General features: G+C 46.3%; 1 protein-coding gene across 7 annotated transcripts in view; it reads right to left on the bottom strand.

The window, feature by feature from the left end:
* The window catches only part of TMEM59L (transmembrane protein 59 like), a 690,169-nt gene that overhangs the window by 383,118 nt on the left and 285,449 nt on the right, over positions 1-21,602 (bottom strand). For 6 of the 7 annotated variants that reach the window (XM_069649302.1, XM_069649301.1, XM_069649305.1 and 3 more), the window contains exon 6: positions 15,620-15,739. The exons of the other annotated variant lie outside the window; for it this stretch is intronic. In XM_069649302.1, coding sequence (XP_069505403.1) covers positions 15,620-15,739 — 120 coding nt within the window. The remainder of the gene's footprint in view (positions 1-15,619; positions 15,740-21,602) is intronic. 7 annotated transcript variants of the gene reach the window in all.

Here is a 21,602-nt window from a genome sequence, read left to right as displayed (position 1 = left end):
TTTTTTAGAAGGGGTAGTCTCCAGGCATCTTTGAGGTTGGTAGACACAGAGCAGAATTTAAAGGAGGAGTTGATGAAGGAGGTGACGAAAGGAGCTAGGTCTTCTGCAGATTCTTTGATAATGGGGGCTGGGCAGGTATTGCCAAGGCATCGAGAAGGATTAAGTGATGTGATGATATTCTTAGCTTCCGCAATGGAAATAGACCTAAAGTTGAATTGGTTGTATGGTTTAGTTTGGTTGATGGCGAGTTCTTGTAAAATGGCTTCTTGAGTGGAGAGCACAATGTTATGGAGGGCTGTTCTTTTGGCTGATATTTTGTCTTGTAGCATAGTGATTTTTATTGCATAAGGCATTTTGAATGTTTGTGCACCAGGATTTATCTTTGGTGCATGAGTCTACAGGTGCGATAGGGGATTCTAATTCTCGGAGAATAGAGAAAATGTCCCTAGTGTTTGAGTTTGCTTTTTTAATTCGGTCATTGAAGGTTTCTTTTTTTGACTGTATAATGTGCTTCTTGTGTATCTATTGGTGAGGGAAGTGAAGAGATATTATTGTGGGGAGAAGGGTTTATTTTCCAACAGGATTTTTTTTCATTGGTCCACCTCCCCAGTGTAATTAATTGCAAAGTACTTCTTAAATCGATCCCTCAACTCCCTCCAAAAAAAAGCTCATCCTTTTACAATGACTCGTTACATTCTCTATAAGTAGCTGCTAGCGCTTAGTCCCCTCATCGAGAAATCCATGTGGACCATGTAATGGTCTGAAAAACTGATGAGCATCAGATCACGTGACCATACCATCTCCACTGATTCCTTGTACGCACAGAAATAATCAATACGAGTATATGTCCCGTGGGGTGGGGAATAAAGGCGAGCCCCCCCAACCCACTATCACCTGGGTGAAGCGGACTCCAGCATGAGTCTAGATGCTGACAGCCCTCCCCGTCCCCCAGTATGGTCACGGCCTACATCCTTCCCTGGTGCCTGTCAATCCAACAAAGGGTCGGCCAAAATAAAAATACCCACCGAATATCAGGGTGCCCTTACTCTCTCGGATGATAAGCGATAATAATAAAGTTACTGACCGTAGTGATTACCTCCTTACTCCTAGTCCATAGTCACCTTTCCTCCATACTTATGGGACATTCCGTCCTGTGGGACGAGACCGGAGCACTTTTGTAAAAAGCATCAAATTGAAAAATGTGTCCTCTTTATACCACAAGCGGCCGTAACCCCGCCCTCCTTAGCTCCGCCCCGCCCACCGCCCTTCAGTCCTTTTCTATCGCCAGGTCGGAGACCATTTAAGCAATAATAGGGGATACTTATTAGAGGGGGCGGCGGGCGGGAGTATGGAAGAAAGGGGACTATGGACTAGGAGTAAGGTAGTCAATACGGTGAGTAACTTTATTATACTCCTACCTCCCGTCCCCTTTCCTCCATACTTATGGGAGATTACCAAACACTACTTACAGGATAACGGGTGGATGGAACTCCTTTATTGAAAGAGGTTTTTTTAAGAAGAGCTTGTCTGAACTGAGCATCAGCCCTGGAGCTCAGGTCTAAGCAGTAATGCTTCACAAAAGCCGATGGGGAAGCCCGCGTGGCTGCCTTGGCAATGATTTTGCAGGGAACATTTTTGGAAGGCAATGGCAGCTGCCTTGCCCCGCACAAGATGGGCATGAATTCCCTTTGGAGGCCCTGACCGGATATGCTTCAGAGATACAGGGAGCAATCCATCTGGAGATAGTTGCCTTCGAAGCCGGCTTTCCTTTTGGATCCCCAAAGGTCACCAAGAGCTGGGAAGACCTCCAATGATTAGATGTTCTGTCCAAATAAAACGTAAGAGCTTGCCTAGCATCCAAATTATGCAGAACCCTCTCGGCATCCGAAGCGGGTTCTGGGAAGAAAACTGGTAAAGAAATAGACTGGTTCAGATGAAAATCAGATACCACCTTTGGAAGGAAAGAGGGATTGGTCCGGAGAACAACCATATCCTTGTGAGAGTTGAGGAATGGATGTTCTACCGACAAGGCTTGAAGCTCGCTTACACGCCTTGTTGAAGGAACCGCAATCAGAAACCCCATTTTCCATGAAAGGAATTTCAAGTTTGACGAAGCCATGGGTTTAAAGGGTTTATATATTTATTCATACATTTGAGGACCCTTCCCTTGGTCCTCTCGTGTCAAGTAATTCAAAGGATTTATGACATAAAGCAGTAAGGACCACATTCATATCTCACTTTGGAGGCGGGCTGCGCACCAATGGATACAGATGCAACAGACCTGCAAAGTGCCTTTTAATGACAGGGTTCGTCAAAGAAAAAGAGCAAGAGGCCATGGACAGGTAGGCGGCAATAGCCAACAAAAAAGTCCTACAAGACAAAACATGCATGCCTGAAGCTGCCAGATGAGAAATGAAAGACAGCACTGTGTCGATAGCAGCTTCTCTGGGGTCCAGCTTTTTTGCTAAACACCAGTGACAGAAACAGAGCCATTTGCTCCTATACTGAGACCTGGTTGAAGGTTTTCTATCCACTTGGATAATACGCATATTATCCGTGGACAAACTGAAACTCTAAACATTTGAACTCGGGCACCAGGCCGCCAAGCTGAATGATTATGAGGAGGGTTGCCACAACTGCTGATCGCTCTGGTGAAGCAGGTCGGGAATCAGTGGAAGCCTGAAGCCTGACCGGTGGGCATACTGGCAGATGCTGAAGCTCCAAAAACAAGAATCTTGCTGGCCACCACGGGGCTATGAACAGGAGAGTGCAGTTCGACGTGTTGCTGAGCTTGCATAGCGCCCGGTGAATCAGAGGAAGAGGCGGGATGGCGTAGGCCCTCATGTTGTGCCACGGAATCTCGAGAGCATCCCCCAGGGAAGAGGCTCTGAGCCCGTTCCTGGAAGCATAAAGAGTACGTTTCCTGTTCAATGACGTTGCAAAGAGGTCCACTTCTGGAGTGGCCCAATGGCGAAAAAGTTCAGAGAGGATCTCCGTGTTCAGCTCCCAGTCGTAGCTGACCACCGCTCGCTGGCTGAGAGAGTCTGCTGTTGCATTCAGCTGGCCCGGAATGTGTACCGCCAACAGCCAAACACCATGCTGGACGGCCCATTCCCAAATCTGAATGGCTAGATCTACAATGGGAGGCGACCTGGTACCCCCCCGCTTGTTGACGTAAAATATGGATACTGCATTGTCTGTACGGATGTGGAGCACGTTGTTCGCAAACCCTGGCTTTTGAGCGCCAGGAAAAAAAAAACAAAAAAACACTAGAAGTTCCAGATAATTTATGTGAAGCTGTCTGTCCTGCAGCGACCACAGGCCGAAAACCTGAAGAAGAAACATTGTCACGCCCCACCTGCTAAGGGAGGAGTCCGTCGTAATGGTCACCTGGGGGGAGGGCTCCTGAAAGGGCGCAGCCACCGACAGACTGCTGGAAGAAGACCACATGTAGGGTGGAACAGGATCATTTTGGTGTCCGGGTCCACTGCCTGGAGCCAGGAGCTCCGAAGAGCCAACTGCGTAAATCGCATCTTGAGACGCGCCAGGGGAAGAGCAAACACGCACAAGGCCATGAGGCCCAGAAGCCTCTGGCACCACCAGGAAGCCATGCTCTCTGACTGAATGAAGACTTGACACGTGGTTAACAGATCTGCCATCCTGGCCACCGTCAAGTGCACCCTACAGTCAATCGTGTTCCAACAGAAACCCAGGAATGTCAGGTCCTAAGAGATTGTCATGGAGCATTTCCACCAGTTCACCGACAGCCCAAGACTGAACAAGAGCTGAAGGAGAGACTGAAGATTGCTTGAGGCTTTCACTGGACAGGTACTGCGCAGAAGCCAGTCGTCCAAATATGGATACACATGAATACCCTGTAGCCTTAAAAAATCCGCAATGACGGACATCTTTGTGAAGACACGCGGCGCAGTGCTGAGACCAAAAGGGAGCACTCGAAACTAATAGTGCATCTCTCCAGGGAGAACTGCATATATTTACGATGCAGGCTCCAGATCAGGATATGCATATAAGCATCCTGAAGGTCCACACCGCTGAGCCAGTCGCCCGACTGAAAGAGAGGGCTTTATTTGCCAGGGCGTAATCATCTTGAATTTCTCTTGGAGAAGAGAAAGGTTTAACTGGGAAAGGTCTAGAATGGTGCGCAGGCCAGCCTGGTTGGGTTTTGGCACTGTAAACAGACGAGAGTAGAAGCCCTCTGGGGAACAGGGTTCTATCGCCCTGAGATCTAGAAGCTTCTGGACCTCGGCTCTGAGGGAGGGCATCCCTGACTGCTGAAAGGGAGGATTGAATGGTGGGGTGGGGGGGGAGAGTTAAGCGGAAGCCCGCCTAAGTGATGGACAAAACCCACCGGTCGTCGGTGACGGTTTGCCATGACTCTAGATGAGACGAGATCAGAAGACTCGTGCGAGTGCCAAAAAATATCATTTTGCAGACTTTTCGGCAGAGAGACTACCAGTCCCTGAAGTGGAGGCTGAAGACCAAGAGAAAAACCGACCTCGTTGCTGTCTCCGATGGGAGTTACCTCCGGCGGGTCAGTCCTACGAGACCTGCGGTCCTGGAACCCCCTGAAGCCTGAGGAGGGCCGAGACTAGCATCCACATCTCTGAGCTTTGACTGGGGCTTTCACCATCACCGACAGAGACTTGGCAGTTTGTGTGCTGGCCTTAGTCTTGGTTAGCTCGTCATACGTCGAAGAATGAAACAGCTCTTTGCCATCAAAAGGCAGGTCCAGAACTTTATCTTGGATCTCCTTCAAAAACTTTGCTGCATGAAGCCAAGCTTGATGAGGTGTTCACCCCCCCAGCATGAGGCCTCGAGTCGAGGTGTCTACATGATGAGCAGCAGCATCCAGCATATCCTGCGCCAAAACACCCTGGGGTCTGACAGACCGCCCTGGAAGTCTTCCAATCGGTCAGCCGGAATGAACTCCTGGAAGTCAGCCAAATATCAGTTTAATATTTGTAGCCGCTAAAATGAGCTCTGTGTTAGCCTGGCACAACTGCAGTGCCGAGTTGGCAAAAATCTTCTTGCCCAAGGCATCAAGTAATTTGTCCTCCTTGGACAGAACCTGGGCCGCAACTACGGAAGTCGCAGAAGGCAGATTAGATTGCAGAGTGGTGGCCAATACCACCGTCAAGGACGGGAGCGGACATGATGCCAAGGCTACTTCCTCGGAAGTGTGAAGTCTATAACGGGCGTCGATCCTTTGATTCATGGTTAGCCCAGTGTGGGGCTTATCCCAGACCTTGCGGGCCTCGGCCAGGACGTCCCTCTGGAGGAACAGGCCGGTGCGCTCCTGTGGAGACAAGGTGAGCGCCCCCGATAGCACCCCTTCTTGCGGATCGGGTGCCTCAGGCACTGGTATGTCCAGGAGTGACATCAAGCCCAGTACCCGGTTGTGAAATGCTCTGACAGAGCGGGCTGGTCTTCACTATCCTGATCTGCCAAGGGGTTGTCTGGAGCATTTGGATCGCCCGACTGCAACGCGACAGGTGTCAGATTGACATCACGCTCTGCTGAGGACTTGTCCACTGGTGACAAGGGAGGCAGAGGCGTGGGAGCCGGAGGAGGGCCGGGAGGCAGAGGAGGAGCTACCACCAGGGCGACAGGTGCTGTGACAGGAACTGTCGCGGCAGGCAATGGAGTCTGAGGGCAGATTTCCCTAAAGAGGCCCTTAAAGTACTCCCTCATGGGATCAGAGTTCCTTAGACTTAGAAACTTCCCAAAAAAGGCATCCTCTGCCGAAATCTTAGGCGCTGGAGTGGGCAGAGGACTCTCATGAGGGGCATAACCCCACAAACACAATTAAGAGGGCTGCCAAGAAGGCCCGCCACCCAACAGGTGTACATAGACCAATGGGGCAGATGTACGGGGCAGATGTGGGAGGAAGCGAGACCGAATGTGGTAGTGGCATCTGAGCACGCAAGTCATAGGAAGGGCGGAACGGATTCACACTGTCGCGTGGAAAAGGTTGTCTGCCGAAAAGAAGGTTCCCAGCACCCGCCGATGATAGCGTGGGTGTGAGGGAAGAATCCAAAATGGCCACCGTAGACCACGCGGGAACGCCCGCCATTTTGTGAACATCTGAGGAGAACTGCGTCACATGTGATTAGGCAGTTGACTCCACAGACTGGTCAGGGGACTTGACTGAAATTTTAGCCTTGATACAAGGAACCTCGTCAGAACCGGTACTATGAGGCCTTGGATGTTTACTAGATGTTTACTAGGTATCCTGTCCCTTGAATTAGCCTCCAAAAGGAGGAACCTCCGCAAAGCTGGTAACAGAGGAGTTACGGTCGACAACCTCCCCTCTGCCCCCTCAATAGAACCGGTACCTCCGTGAGCGTGGGAAAGTTGAGGAATCCACCTCACAGACAAGACCTTTACAGGCCTCTCAGTTCTGTTGGTACACACCTTAGCCTCGTTGAGAAGAACCTCGGAACAGAATCTGGTCTTAATAGCTCCCTCTAGAGGGGCCTCGAACCGTGGTTCGGTACAGAAAGCCTCAACAGGGGCCTCAAGGGTGCACCCCGGTGTCTGTGTGCGAAGCTCCAGAAAAGGAGACCTTGGAGAGAACTCCGGTACCCAACACCTCAGCACGACTATGCTGGCTATTAGCACCTGTTTGGTGAACCTCGGATCGTGATCCAGTATAGGCAGGCACCTTGCGGAACCCCTCTGAGAAAACCCTGGTACGCCTATTAGGCCTGCGAGGCACCTCAGGAATAATCCCGGTAGCAGAGCTTTTGAAGCCCCTCCCGAACTTGGATGACCCCAGGAAGGATTCCCAAGGCCGGGGTGCCCTGAAAAGTAAAGAACTTACAGGTTGTCCCTTCTTCCTGTCAAAGAGTTGGAAATGAGGCAGAGGAACAGTCTAGAAGATCTTCTCCCACCGACAAAGACGACGTCTAAGTGCCTGGACCGAAAGGGAGTCTCAGAAGAAACACGAGTCCCAACGGTGATCCAGTCCCAGACACTCCAAGCAGAGAGAATGGGGATCCGCCCCAACGAAGCGACGCTCGCAAGAGGTACAAGTGGCAAATCCCAGACGCTCCGGCATAGACGGAGGACTACGCAACCGCAGAACCGGAGCAGGAGAGAAGGAAAACGGGAAGGAAAAAGGCTTCCCAGCGATGCTAGTGTGTCCAGCCCTGACCTCGCAGAGAAAAGGACTGAAGGGCGATACGCGGGGCAGAGCGAAGGAGGGCGAGGTAACAGCCGCATGCAGTACCCCGCGTAAAAAGGGGACACCTTTTTCAATTTGATGCTTTTTACAAAAGTGCTCCGGTCCCGTCCCACAGGGACGTCCCATAAGTATGGAGGAAAGGGGACGGGACGTAGGAGTATGTATCCCCGAAGAATGCCAACTGGCCTTGGTTGAGGCAATATAATGTAGCTATGGACATCATGGTCCCATTTATCACTCCCAACACCACCAGTGCCCTATCGCTGCTCTCTCTCCACACTGCAATATTGTCAAGCATCCATTTGTATTTAGTAGAGGATCTCCTCCCCTCCCTTCACCACACTACCAGATTCCCAGAACACATGTCAAATCAGCCCGCTGGGAAAGCAACGTTCCTCTCCCTTTACCATCCTAGTTTCCTGTACCATTAAAACATTAAGCTCAGCTCTACGAAATTCCTGTGCAAGTATTGACTGCTTAGTGTGCGAGATGCTGTTCACGTTGATGGTACCAATGAGCAGGTGGTCCGCCTGTCCCACCCCTAGTCGCTCTCATTTCCACCAAAGATGTATGAACTGCCGTCCACTCCCTCTATCACATAGCCAACCCCTCGCCTCTGTTCCAAAAAGTATTTTGACATACCGTTCTCCCCCTTTACTCTCCTTCCCCTCCCACCCCAGTAACACCCAGCCCACCATCCCCTCCATACCAACTGAGACGCCCATCTAATAATGGGCCACCAAAGGCAAATTGCTCCTACTTTCTCCGGTCTTCTGCTTAAACAAAACAAATTTCATAACCGAGCGTAACCTTTTCATAACAGACATGTGTAAGACCCATCCCCCTGTGTCACTTCACCGGAGATGTGGTGTTTAGTCTCCAAAATGTTTCGGCCTTTGGGTACCCTCTTCCGTTGCATCAGACCTTTTAAAGAAGCCTGGTCCTCCGGATCTTTCTCACCACCGACAAGTGTTCTGTCAGTCTCTGTGAGGTCCCATAGTACCCCCTTCCAAGGCCCACTCCTGGCCTTTATCTTTATTTTTTTTTCTACAACGCAGCATTCGTAATACAGCAGCTGAACGCAGAGATAGCGCCTCTCCCTTTACATCGGGAGAATCACATCATCCATGGAACAGCGGAGGTAAGCCCCTCTGGGCTTGTTGGCACGCAACATTCGCACCAACTCCCACTTCTACCGATCCCGTTATGCCCTCACTTCATTGTTCTCTGTACCAGCCATTCTAAGATGGCGGCCCGCATACCTTGCACTGGAGTGTAAGGTACCCAACACCTTGTGGCCCTGATTGGATGAGCCATCCCTCATCTAGAGCATATCGGAAAGCCGGAAGGCTTGCCGGCCCTCCTTCCAAGGCCCACTCCTAAGGCCCCTGTCTGCTTCCTGTCCGCTACAGGTAAGCCATGATCACCTGTGTTGCTGTTTGACCTCCCCACCCCCATATGGTCCCCTGTGATGTGTGTCCCCCCCATGGTCACCAGTGATGCTGTGTGCCCCCCCCCCATGGTCGCCTGTGATGGTTGCCACCCATGGTCGCCTGTGATGCTGTGTGCCCCCCGCCCCTCCATTGTCGCCTGTGATGCTGTGTGAACCCCCTTCCATTGCCCATCCCCCCCTTGGTCACCTGTGATGTCCACCCTCCCCTCTCACTGTCCTCCCCCTTCCATTTTCACTCTCCACCTAGCCATGCCCACCTAAATGGACTTTCTGCAGTTATATGCTGATGCGCCCTGCAACAAAGGGTTGGGCAACATGCCTGTGCCACCTAAAGTGACTTTCTGCATTTATATGCTGCTGCACCCTGCAAAATGGGGTTGAGCAACATGTTTGTGCCACCTAAACTGACTTCCTGCATTTGTATGTTGCTGCCGCCCTGCAACATGGGGCTATGCAACATGTATCTTTCTTCAAGCACTTACGTAACTAAGTAAGCTGCCCAGAAATAGGGGGTTAGGCAACATGTATGTTTTTGCAAGCACTTATGCAGCTAAGTAAGCCTTCTGTAACAGCGCCACGATGCCCAAGGGCTGCTGTGCTTTTTATAATGCAAATAAATAAATACCTGATCAGCTTCCAAACCCTTGGTCACCCTGTAATCCACCTCCTCAATCTGAAATACCAGGGCAAAGGGGTATGCCCATCGATCGCGAATATCCCTTTCTTAAAGCCATGAGGTGAGAGACCGACAATCTCTGTGTCTCAACAGGCTGAGGGTGGAGAGGCACGGATATATTTGAATCATATCCCCTTCAATTATATATCCCACTGCCGCCGTACTCTATGTTCGAATAATTTCAGCACTATCGATGTCAGCCCTTGGTCCCTGGCCATGCCTCCTCGATGTGCTCTCTCAATTTCCACCTCCTTTCCACCTAGCTCCATGAACAGTGTTAAACAGCGCTTTCACTTTCCTCCACACATCACCAGCTGACTCGCTCTTTTGTTCTTTCAGTCCAAACAATCAGGTTGTTCCTAGGCTCTTTATTCTATCGGTCATCCAGCTTCAACTGAAAGTCCTCTTCCCTAGATTCCAAGTCTCATTCTACCTTCAAACTTAATCTCCAAGAGATCAGCGCTGAGGTGGTTATTCTCCATACATTTAGGTGTATTCTCCAGCACTTCAACTCTCTCCCGCAGGTCTGAAATAGAGGCCTGAATATCTCACCCGAGGGCCTTAATTCCTTGTAGGATATCCTTGATGTCCTCTTTCGTGGATGGAGTCTGAATGTTCTCCTCCTCCGCCTTCCCTTCTCCCTTGTTCCATCCATCATACCACTTCTCGGAAACTGCTGCAATGTCTGTATTCCCTCCAGCTTCCCTCTCCATGCATTCAATAATGGAATGGACCATTTCCCAAGTCCACTCCTTACTCCGGCGAGGATGCTCCCACTCCTGCCGCATTATATGCCGCCCTCTTATCAGAATGGCTCTCTGTTGACTTCCAGGGGTACTCAGGCCCACATAGTGTCAGTTGTGTGTCTCAAATCAGTACGGATACAGAGTCAGCTCCAGACTGCAGCGAGTGCGGTCCCCCTTCTTGCCCCAGATCCAGCTCCTCTCGAGGCCTATGTCACTTCAACCGACCTGCGCGGTCTTCAGCCCCAATCTGCACATGGGCTTTAGGATCCCTCTCCGCCGACACTGATCACTGGATCCTATTGGGACCCATATGGAAGGGCACCACATGAATCCTCCTTTTCTCCACAGGTGTTTCCCCACCAGAGTCTGCTAGAACACCCCAGTCTCTCTTCAAGGGTGCACCTTTGCCACCCTCAAGACTGTGGGGCCGGCCTACAGGCAGTTTACCGTCGATGGAGCCAATTCACTCCACTCCATGAAGATAGACACCTGAAGGACTGAGCTGCCCAAACAGCCACACGGAATGCCCCGAAGTCGCTCTGACCTGGATGCACCTCCTGCATATGACTCCTCTTGTTCTCCTGGCCTGAGGACTTTGCTGCCAAAACTCCCCCTATTTATCGCCTCTCTCACCACCATCCATGCCCGCTGTCCGCTCGCCGCCCAAGGGCCTGTTTAACGGCTCACTTGGACCATTTGCTGGGTTTGTGAGTCCTAACCTGCAATCTCGCCTCTGACACACAGGGTAAGCCCGCTCCCTTCAACTCGCCAGCACTCTCGTATTGAGGCCTGGAAGCTGTCACCAGCAAAACATGCATTTGGCACAGCTGAGGTCCACACACAGAATGCCTCACTACTGCTCCAGACAGGCCGCTTCTGCTGCTGGCCGGTTCACACTCACTTTCTGACTTCAGAATGTCGCTGCTGCCTCTGCAATACCTCACCACCACTCGCCCCCAATGGTCGGGTCTTATGCCGCTGTCCAGTTATCTATGTCTATGTCTATGAGGAGGTGGTATGCAAAGCTCGTTTCGAATCCCAGGGTATTGTAACTTCTGTGGGCTGCCCCCTTCCCATGAGGCCAGGGAGGTGAGGTCACTACCTGATATTCTCAGTGGGTGGATAACATGGGGAGGGGAAACCCTCCGTGGCATTAGTGACGATAGCCTTGGGAGAACGTGATATTCACCTCAATGATAAAAGCGATAAAGGACTGCATACACGGTCAAGCCAGCCCTGGAGGAGCGAGAAACCAGACGCTGGTACCGTGGCGAGGGACCTGAAGGCAAGAAGCCGAGACGCTGTCAAGGAGAGAATGGACTCTCAAAGAGGTCCATGCAACAGGGACCTGGCTAGTAACAGAGAGAAGGGAAGTCCGACCGGCAAAAGAGAAGCCAGAATGAGAACGCTCGCAGCCAGGGATGCGAGGGACAGTCAAGCTGCCAAGGACCGAACATTGACCAAGGTAGCAACACAGAAGCCCCGCTCTGCTCCCAGGGCAGACCAGACACTGCACCAAGACTTCCTGAAGGTTGGAAACGCATCAGACCGGCTACTGGAGCTAAGTGAATTAAGGCACAGAAAAATATCACGAGAAGCTAAAAGAACTAACGAAAACATTATACAGTATGAGACACAATTTGCGAACAAGCATATGTCGAATGGTACACCACGTCTGTTCAATTGGACATTAGTTGAACCAGGGACTGAGCCCCCAGAGACAGGATACAAGAGTCTGGGACCCATATTAAAGCAGGGTAGCCCTGTCAGTGCACATCAGGGTCTGGGACCCATATGGGACAGGGAAAGCCTGCCACTGACATACACAGCGGTCAAAAAACCCCACTAGCACGAAGACACATAAACAAGGGGCCAAAGTAAGTCAGAGGGACCCCAAGAGATAATAGATAAGAGGGGTCAGAAACTAGGAGAAAAGAAAGCAGCCGAACAAATCAGGGATAGACACAAAAAGACCAGAGGGATCTGGGGTCAAAACCAGAGAGGAACAGAACAGCAGGAAATCCGAAGAAGGGGCCAGGAACCTTTCCCAAAGAAAAACACTTAATGAAACTCAAAAATGTACAATCAAGACTGGCAGGATAGTGAACAGACTTGATGCTAGATTGGTGACCTGGAGATATTTTGGACATTGTGTTTTTGTGAACAGATTTCTGCATTAAGGATAGTGAACAAGACCTGATGTTACTTTTATAAGCTGAAGCGAGGACAGAGAAAGACGTTCCCCCTTTTTGTCCAGGAACTGTGTTTTGTACATTTAAGAACAGAACTTGCTCTGAATATCAAGAATTGAGTTCTTGGGTCAATTTCAAAAAATGAGAGGGGCCTCCTTCGGGATTAAGAAGAAACCCAGTATTCCATAGTTAGTCTAGAGTTTAAGGGACGGAAATAGGTTTTGACACAGGATGGTAGAGATTTTGCTTTAGTGGACATACTGACTGAGTTTGTAGTATTTTGTTTTAGGTAGGTGTGATCAATCAATGGAGTCATCACTGATTCCCCAGTGGGATCCTCCACCCATGTGGCCAGGGGATATCAGCCACTACCGGATGCCGACTCTGGGGGATGATATATGAGGGAGGATCACATGGGAGGAGAAGACTACTGAGGAGATGTCATGACTTAATTGGATGAAACAGTATTCCCACCTTTCCCATGAGGAAAACTGTTCAACACCCAAGACCTTAATGGCCTATCATCAGCCAACAGTTCCCCCATCGCAGACAAAGTCAAGAAATCGCTTCTCTACATTACTCTCATCAGGCCCCCACCTATGGCCCAAACACCCACTACTCACACTTAACACCTTTTGTTTCTAATGTGCCCATATGTGAAATCTCTGAGAAAAACCATCTAAGAGTTAAAAGTTCAATGAATTCCATGCACTCCAACTGCCCTAGCCACCCAAGTACTGAGACATGGAGGAGTAGGATAATGATAGAGTTTGTGCAAAGTAACAGGAGCTCGAAGCACAACATGCAGGCGAGTTATTTTTCCAAGTCTTCAGTGCACAGCACATTTAAAATTGGCAACAGCACTGTTGAGTAGAGGAGTGCAGGAGAAGACGGTGAGCCTCATTCTGAGGAGCAGAAACGCGAGAGACAGAAAGGTCTGGAGAAACCACAAAGGCCCTTGGATCAGGAGGAGAAACGCAGCTTGCGAGCAAGGGGGCTGTGGGGGCACTGGGAGCCGCACAAATAGGAGGGCTTGGTTGTCCGGCCGCTGGAAGAGACTGCGTTCTCTGGTCCGAGTCAAAAAGGAAAGCCAGTATTTGAACGAAGGACTGCGAAGGACACTACACACTCCAAAGTTGAAAGCGGGTGAAGAAACCACAGTGCAGAAGCGCAAGCAGGATCAGAGACGTTGGAAGGAACCAGCCCAAAGCAGCTGGGTACCCCGGGGTGTTCCGACAAGCGTGCCAACAAATGTTTGAATTGATAAGATTGCTTATGCATTAAATACCCAAACTTTGTTTGAATGCAGTCAAGGCAAAGTACAAATCAACACCCAATAATACGAACGTTTGAATGCAGACAAGACAAAGTACAAAGCGAAACCCCAATCAAGTACAGATGCATAAGATGCCAGTGTGGATGAAAGTTTGAGCAAATGTTATCATAGACAAATATACCAAGCCCCTCACGGTATATACAATTGTGGTATAGCCTGTGAAACGTTAAGCAGTCCTGGCAGTCGGGTACACCAGGCAGCTGAAATTGGATAAAGATTCCTGGCACGGGAGTATACCAGTAGTAGATGAATCAGAACACACTCCACTCTCCAATGTGTGTGTGTATTGCTCTTACTAAGAGATTACATAGACTTCAAGCTCTAAATTTCCCAAATTGTGTCCAGGTGCAGGGGAGAATAAACAGTCCTGGCACATGGACTGTACTTTAACACTGAACAAGAGAAAATATCCAATTGGGAACCTTCTCTTGTTCAGGGTAGTATACCAGGCAATCTGCAAAGCTACAAGAGACACTACAGAATTACTGTTATAGAACTTCTTGTTTAAACAAGAACTTTGTGAGTCCAGTTAAGACAAAGGAACCGTTAGCTGAAGATGCATTGTTTTTGCCATCCTATTTAAGAATCAAGGGAAAGGGGACCACCCTCTGGACCCAAGGGCATTTACCTTGGAGAACATTTGCGTTGGAGTAATTCTTATACTTTTGGTTCTTAAATACATTTGCCAACTTCAAGTTAAAGACATTTCCTTGCATCCTTTGCTGTTTTGTTTGTAGTTTGAGGGTCAGGATAGAACGTTTTTGGACACAAGGATGGCTTTTTAGTTACTGTTATCCTAGCACAGACAGATCCGCAGTTTTTGGTTTCTAGGTAGGGAAGTTCCTCTTTAGAATAGGGCAAGAGGTAATTTCTCAACCCATTTTTATTTAATAAATGTATTCAACCAAAAACATACCAACTTTGTGTTTGGCTTTCATTTCTGACTCCTCACATAGGGCAACCCCTCAGAAATATGGCAAGATATTTTATTTTACAAATTTTAGTCTCTGCCAACAAACATGGAACCACTGTCAGACTCTTACTTCTGCACCCTTACAGCAGCCATCTTGGACAACGCCCCCTTGTGGTCTCCCCCCCTCCTTTTAATAAGGTTGGGTACGGGTATACAAGTGCTCAGTGACACTGATGATTTACAGAAAAGATTTGATAAGCCAGAGGATTTATTTAAGTATGTACTGTGAGGAGCCAGGAATGAGACACGGATACAGAGAGCTCACATTTATGGCTATAAACTTTTATTCAAAATAAAAAGGGGTTGGAAAATGCCTAGCTGTTCCTACCCCAAGAGGCATTTCCCTTCCTCAACCAAAAAGGGTCTGTTCCGTGTCAAGATGTCCAAAGAAAAATGTCCCGTGTCCAAAAATCTATCCTAGCCCTCCCACTCTACAAGTGACTAATGTGCTAGGATAATGTCTTTGGGCTTGAAAGTGCACAAACGTTCAAGATTACATGAAAAATATAACTCCAACACAAACACAAACGTTCACAGTTCCAGGGGAGGGCTCTTCAACACAATTAATCAAGTACACAACAAAGTTCTTTATAGCCCAAGAGGATAACTCCCTATTTTTGGTGTCACAGTTCCACAGGTCTCTTTAAAACAGAAACCTCTAAGGGTATGAGTCTTCCTTGGGAGGGAGGGGTTCTCTGGTCAACTAAACAACTTTGACTTGGCTTTGCCGGCTGTACTCTCTTGCTAGGACTTTCACATGTGGCTTCCTTACACCATTGCAAACTTGACTTTGCCTGGCGTATAAAATATAAGAACTAAATAATAATAATATACTCTCCTGCCAGGGCTTTTCTCATGTGACTCACTTAAAAACTTGACTTTGCCTTGCATTCACCTTGTATATTTCTCACATTCATTTATTATTCCAAAGACATGGGGTCTCAAATTCCCTTTCATTCAGTTCGCTTGCTTTCATCTGTTCTGGATAATGTTTCTGGAGCGTACCGGTATCCCAGTTTCTCTTCTCAGGACTCACCAGCTTTCCTTGGCGTTCTCCAGCTCTTCCGCAGTAAACAAGTTGCAGCGTTCCAGGGCCCTGCTTTCCTTTCATGGGCTCTTTGGCTTCGCTCAGCTGCTCCTATGTCCCTGGCAGCTCCTGAGGGTATATCAGATTAATCACAGTACATTAAGGACAAGTTTATTAAATGTCTGACTAGATCTTGCCCTAATGATAGGTTTGAGTAGTGACAGGAATATTTCCTAACTTGCAACCCTTTTTACCCCAAGGTAATGCTATTGCACTGCTGCTTTGCCCTTACATGGCAAGGTTAGCACTGCTAAAGTAGGAGAGGGCAAGCAATGAATTTGCTTATCCAAATTTGTTGAAGGGGTAATTAAATAGTTTTTCACTGTCATGCCAACATAGCAGTAGTAATGGATACATGGCTAGGCCAGGATATCAACATTAATCAGAAGAATTTAGCTTTCTTAACAGAGAAAGGAAACAGCAGGTAGCTACTTTGGTGTGTACATTATTTTTTTTTTAATTAACTCATCCGGTTGCAAGCAAACCTTTAGCTATGTAACAAGTGAATTATATTACTAAAGCAATAGAAAAACAGAGTACATTCATAAAACACTTTCCATAGAAATATCGGCCTATGTTTTTAAAAAAGCACAACATTTAATTTCAATAAAGGCTCAAAATCCAAGATACAAAAGGCCATCCATTAATATAAACATTAAATCCTAGATTTAATCAAAAAGGTTATGTACAAATCTTCCCACCGCAATAGACAAGGAACAATTTTGCCCACTAAATAGGATTGCCCACCAGGTTCCCTGAGTTAATGTATACAGATTCAGAACTTTTCCCAAAACCCAGGATCTTTTCTCAAATAAAGATTCACAATAGAGCAATATGTGTTTTAAGGTTTCCAATTCCCCAGTATTTTTACAAAATCAGCAACATCTCTGGTCATGTCCCACTTTACTACCCACGCTGGCGATTCTAGGCGCGAGAAGAAAGTCTTTTTTTTTTTAAATAACTCATCAGGTATGGTGCCAAATGATTCGAAACCTTACATTCGCAGGCAAAGTTCTCAAAGTTCTCAAATGCTATGTACATTTTACATTCTTCAAGTGTGTCTATCCAGTGACTCCGCCAGAGTTTGTTTTTTTAGGTCTTCTGGGTTTCCGAGCAAACCATCAACCTGGGAATCTAAATTGTTCATTTCTGTAAGCAATAAGTTATCCACGGCAGTATGAATCGATCTCCACCCATGGACAAGCCTGCCCCAGGATAACTAAAGGGGAGGAGTTATCAGCTGTCAGGCATTTTCTATGGAAAGATAATTTTCCTTTTGACAATGGCTTTTTAAGAGAGTAACCGCAGTTCATAACATATTGATTGTTTTTGGGGCACTCTTGGAAGGTATAACACTTTTTTCCAATGCAGGCCTTCCAGCAGGTTCCAGTTCAGGTCAGCCATGTAGGTTTCTGCACTTGCAAAAAATGGCTTTTGTGTAAATTGCTCTGGCAGGCGACTCCTTACAATCCCTTGAATATTTACAAGTGTAGTTTAATCAGCGGTCATAATAGATTATGACTATTCAACCAATCCTATGAATGTCGCAGGTCACTGGATTCAGACGGTAGAAAAGCATAACCGTCAACCAGAAGCAGTACACCAAGAAATGACTCCAGGACTCTGCGACATCAAATACGTGTATGTTTGGTTTTAATGATCAACCAGACAAATCAATGGAGCCCATGTACGGATGATTACACGTGTTTCGGCTCCCCTGAGCCTTTTTCAAATCTGGGCTGTTATTCTGTACAATTAGAAATAGACAAACATGTGCAAATGTATCATAACAATTTCTGCATGTTTGTAAATGAAATAACAGAAGTAATGCAGATCAGAAATGTAAAACTAAAAATGTGAAAATCACCATTAGGCGGTCATTATATCCGCATGCCGCAAAATACATAAACAGTTTCGAATTAAAATAATAAAGCACAGACAGATAAACAAGGAATGGTGAACGGGAGGATTGGAAGGGTTAAGAGAACATATGAAATGTCAACATTATTACGCAACAAAAAACAAGGGGAAAAGAGAATAAAGACAAAAGTTAATTAGTATGATGATTATAGATCAATCACTACTGGCCTAGGATCCAGCATATCATACTATACAACATCTCACAGGTATGCTTACCCGGGGATGAAAGCATCAATCTAAAAGACTGTTGTCACAATGATAATAACGGGGGCCCAATTCCCAGGTCAGAAAGAAGTCTGAAATCAAAATAATTACACATAGTGCTAAATTAACCAATAAGTACCACAGAGCGTATTTGTAGCAAACATGCCTAAGATGTGTCTCCCGTTTAGTGCTATAAATCGTACAATGTATACAAATAGCATAGGGTGTCAAGAGTATATGGGGAATCCAATAATCCCATTATTCTTTCATATAATGTTATCGTCATAAATATCCTGCATGTATTGAATCATTAAATGAACTTAAGTTGCCAATTTTTGGGCAGACCCATCACCTTGACTCATTGGATGGTATGATGGCAGCTTATTTGAAGAACCAAGAGGAAGAAACCAAGAATCAGTTCACTTCCAGAGGGGACAGGACGCATGCTTTCTCGAATCGCACTAATAAACGTGAGGATCTACGCTCAAAATTTATAAAATTGGAAAGCATCTCCGAGAAGGAGATCGACAAGTATTGGGAGAAGGTCTCACTTGAAAAGTACCAAGAGGTTTGAGGATCCTTATTTTTCCTAACTTCAATAATGACTTAGATAAAGATCTAGCTGAAGCCTGGGAAGCTAATCTAAGCAATAGCTCTATGAAAATGATGGATCTACTAATTGAACATGCAAAAAGGGAACATCAAAGAGCAGTAGATGGATTTGAGACAGTTAAGAAAGAAATAACGGCAATGCAATCCAATGAAGCAACCAAAACTAAAAAGGAGAAGATGTATGAACTATTACAAGTATACCGAGATGAGGTCAAGATCAGAAAATTAAGAAAATGTTATTGTGATGAAGGTGACTATAAGGAAGATCGAGTGTATACTTTCCAGACGAAGTATGATTCAAGTTCCAGAGCCACTTCCAAGAATTCAACCCCCAATACTTCATCAGCGAGTTCTGATGCATATTCTGAACAAGAGACTCAAGAAAGTGGAAGTGCTAGTGCACATTGACAGGGCGAGTATATGAACCAGATTAAACGTTATAAAAAAGGAAATTGTAATTTTCCTCAGAAAACAGTCTGTTTTCAATTACCGCCAAACACGAATACTCACAATTCTGTTCAAGGAGGAGAGGAAGGAGGGGAAGGAGGAGGGGCAGGGGGGTAGAAAAAAGCAACAACCCAGAAACCCCACAGAAGAACAAAAGACAGACGAGGGCCAGCTCGGAGGCGGCGAGCGGGGCCAAGTAACAGAAGATCTTGTACTAAATCTCTCCCATAGAGATAGATCCAGAGATGAAAGAAGACTTCTGAAGAAGGGGCTATCATTTGCACATGCGTGTGATTTCAATCAAGTGGATATTCATATTGATCTTTTCAAGTTCACAAGAAAGTTAAAATTAAAAAAATACTTTGCGACCAAAGAACCTGGTGACTATAAAACCAAGGAACAACCAATACCAATCAGTGACATGTCAATCCAGGATATTGAAGATACTTTCTTGGTACGATCACTGGTGGAAGATGATCAGTTTGAGGTATTTCACCTTTTGGATGATTTAAGAATGAAATCGGACTCACTTGCATCGAAAGAGCTCAAAATCAAATCCAAATTTGTGCCTCAATTGGCACATGATAATGTAATGGACACTTTTTATTAAGCGGTTTCGCAAGAATTTTATTAACTAAAAGAAGACAGAAGTAAACACCAGAAACGAACAAGAATCATTAATAATAACTTATCATCTGGAGATAAATCAGCACTCAAAATGGACACGCAGATAGTAATCAAAGAAGCGGATAAGGGGGGTAATATAGTTATAATGGACAGAGAAGATCATCTCTCAATGGCATCGGAACATCTCTCAACCCCCGGCTGCTACAAGATATGAACCAACAAATACAAGCAACTAGCTTTAGAACAGATTGAAACAAGTATTATGAGCTGGCACAGCAAAGGCTTAATTACAGAGAAAGAACAAATGTTTCTATCAGTGAAGGAACCAGTAACCCCGACAATGTACTTTCTTCCCAAAATCCATAAATTGTACGATATCATACCAGAGGGTCGCCCAATCATGAGTGGGATTGGGTGGGTTACTGAAAACATTTCTGAATATCTTGACTCTATTCTGAGGCCAAGGGTCAGCTTGCTGCAATCATATCTACAAGATTTAACAAGTCTTATACGTAAGCTACATAATTTCTCATGGAACACCACATTTCTCCTAGCCACCCTAGATGTAAAGGCCCTATACACTTCCATTCAGCATAAATGGGCTACGATCGCAATTGATTACACCTTCAGGAATGACTCAGCAACCTACTACAACCAAATCCAGATGGTCAAAGAAATGTTGCAATTAACATTGGATCTCAACATATTCAACTTTGACAACAGGATATATCAACAAACTAAGGGGGTGGCTATGGGCAGCAAATATGCTCCCGCCCTAGCCAACCTCTTTATGGGTATGCTGGAAGACAAAGTGGTCTATCAGGAACCTTTCTTCGTGAACAAAATTAAAATGTGGACCAGATATATTGATGACGTTTTTTGCATCATTGATGGGAGTGAAGAAGATTTTCAAGAATTAGTGACAACATTAAACACAAACCACTGATATTCAATTTATAGGTGAATGCAACAAACATACAATCAAGTTTTTGGATCCGACAATACATTCTGATGGGCACAAACTGCAGACCTGGACATTCAGAAAGCCGACATAGGTAAATTCCACGCTCCATGCAAGCAGTTGTCATTTTCATCCTACTATACATAATAACTATACATAATATACCATTAGGTGAATATATTAGAGCGAGACGGAACTGTCAAGAGGAGAGTAAATTTGAAGCTGAATGCGCCCCATTACAACAGCGTTTCAGGAATCGAGGATACTCACACAAATCTGTCAAGACTGCATACAAGAAGTCCAAGCATATGCAGCAACAGGACAATCTACAACAGGTAACAAAGACAATCACAGACAAAAACATGGGACCCAGCTTTATTACACAATATTGTACTGATCATCAGAGAATCCGGAAAATACTCACAAAACACTGGTACTTATTGTAAGTGGATGAACATATTTGCAACCTTGTAGGCGACCCCCCCACTTATGATTTTCAAAAAAAGAAGGCACATTAAAGTCAATACTCAGTCCATCCTTGCTACCAGATCCAACAAACGAGATTCAAACGACATGGCTGCACTAGAAAGAGATTGGCTTCAGGAAATGTGGAATGTGCACATAGTGTAAATATGGGCAGGAGAAGACTACTGAATTTCAAGATACGAATGGGAATCATTGGACTATCAAGCAGGGAACAACTGCAAAACAAAATTTGTTATCTATTGCATCATTTGTGTATGTAAAAAGATTTATATAGGGAGCACAAAGAGGGAGTCGAGAGTAAGAGTACGTGAACATCTAGCCAAGATGGGCAGTCAGGATCCCTCTTTTCCATTGGCTGAACACTGACAAATTCCACCAACTGCATAATAAATCGGAAATCAGGTTCATTGGCCTACAACATGTAGCTCTCAACAAAAGAGGTGGGGACAGGGTAAAAGCACTGAGGCAAGCTGAAGCATGTACTATCTGTTTCTTTAACTTGACAGTTACAGGTCTCAATAGTGATAATGAGATGGTGTCATTCTTGTAGTGTAAGTTAAATGGGATTTCTAACATGAGATATGTTTAGTCCAACCAACATAACAGCCGAATGATTTGACTGAGGAAACGCACAAAAGGTTGAATGCTATAACCCCTTTTAAAAGATAACGATTA

The sequence above is a fragment of the Ambystoma mexicanum genome, chromosome 1p, assembly GCF_040938575.1.
Source record: "Ambystoma mexicanum isolate Mex_15411 chromosome 1p, UKY_AmexF1_1, whole genome shotgun sequence".
NCBI classification, from domain to species: domain Eukaryota; kingdom Metazoa; phylum Chordata; class Amphibia; order Caudata; family Ambystomatidae; genus Ambystoma; species Ambystoma mexicanum.
This window is presented reverse-complemented; position numbering and strand designations above follow the sequence as displayed.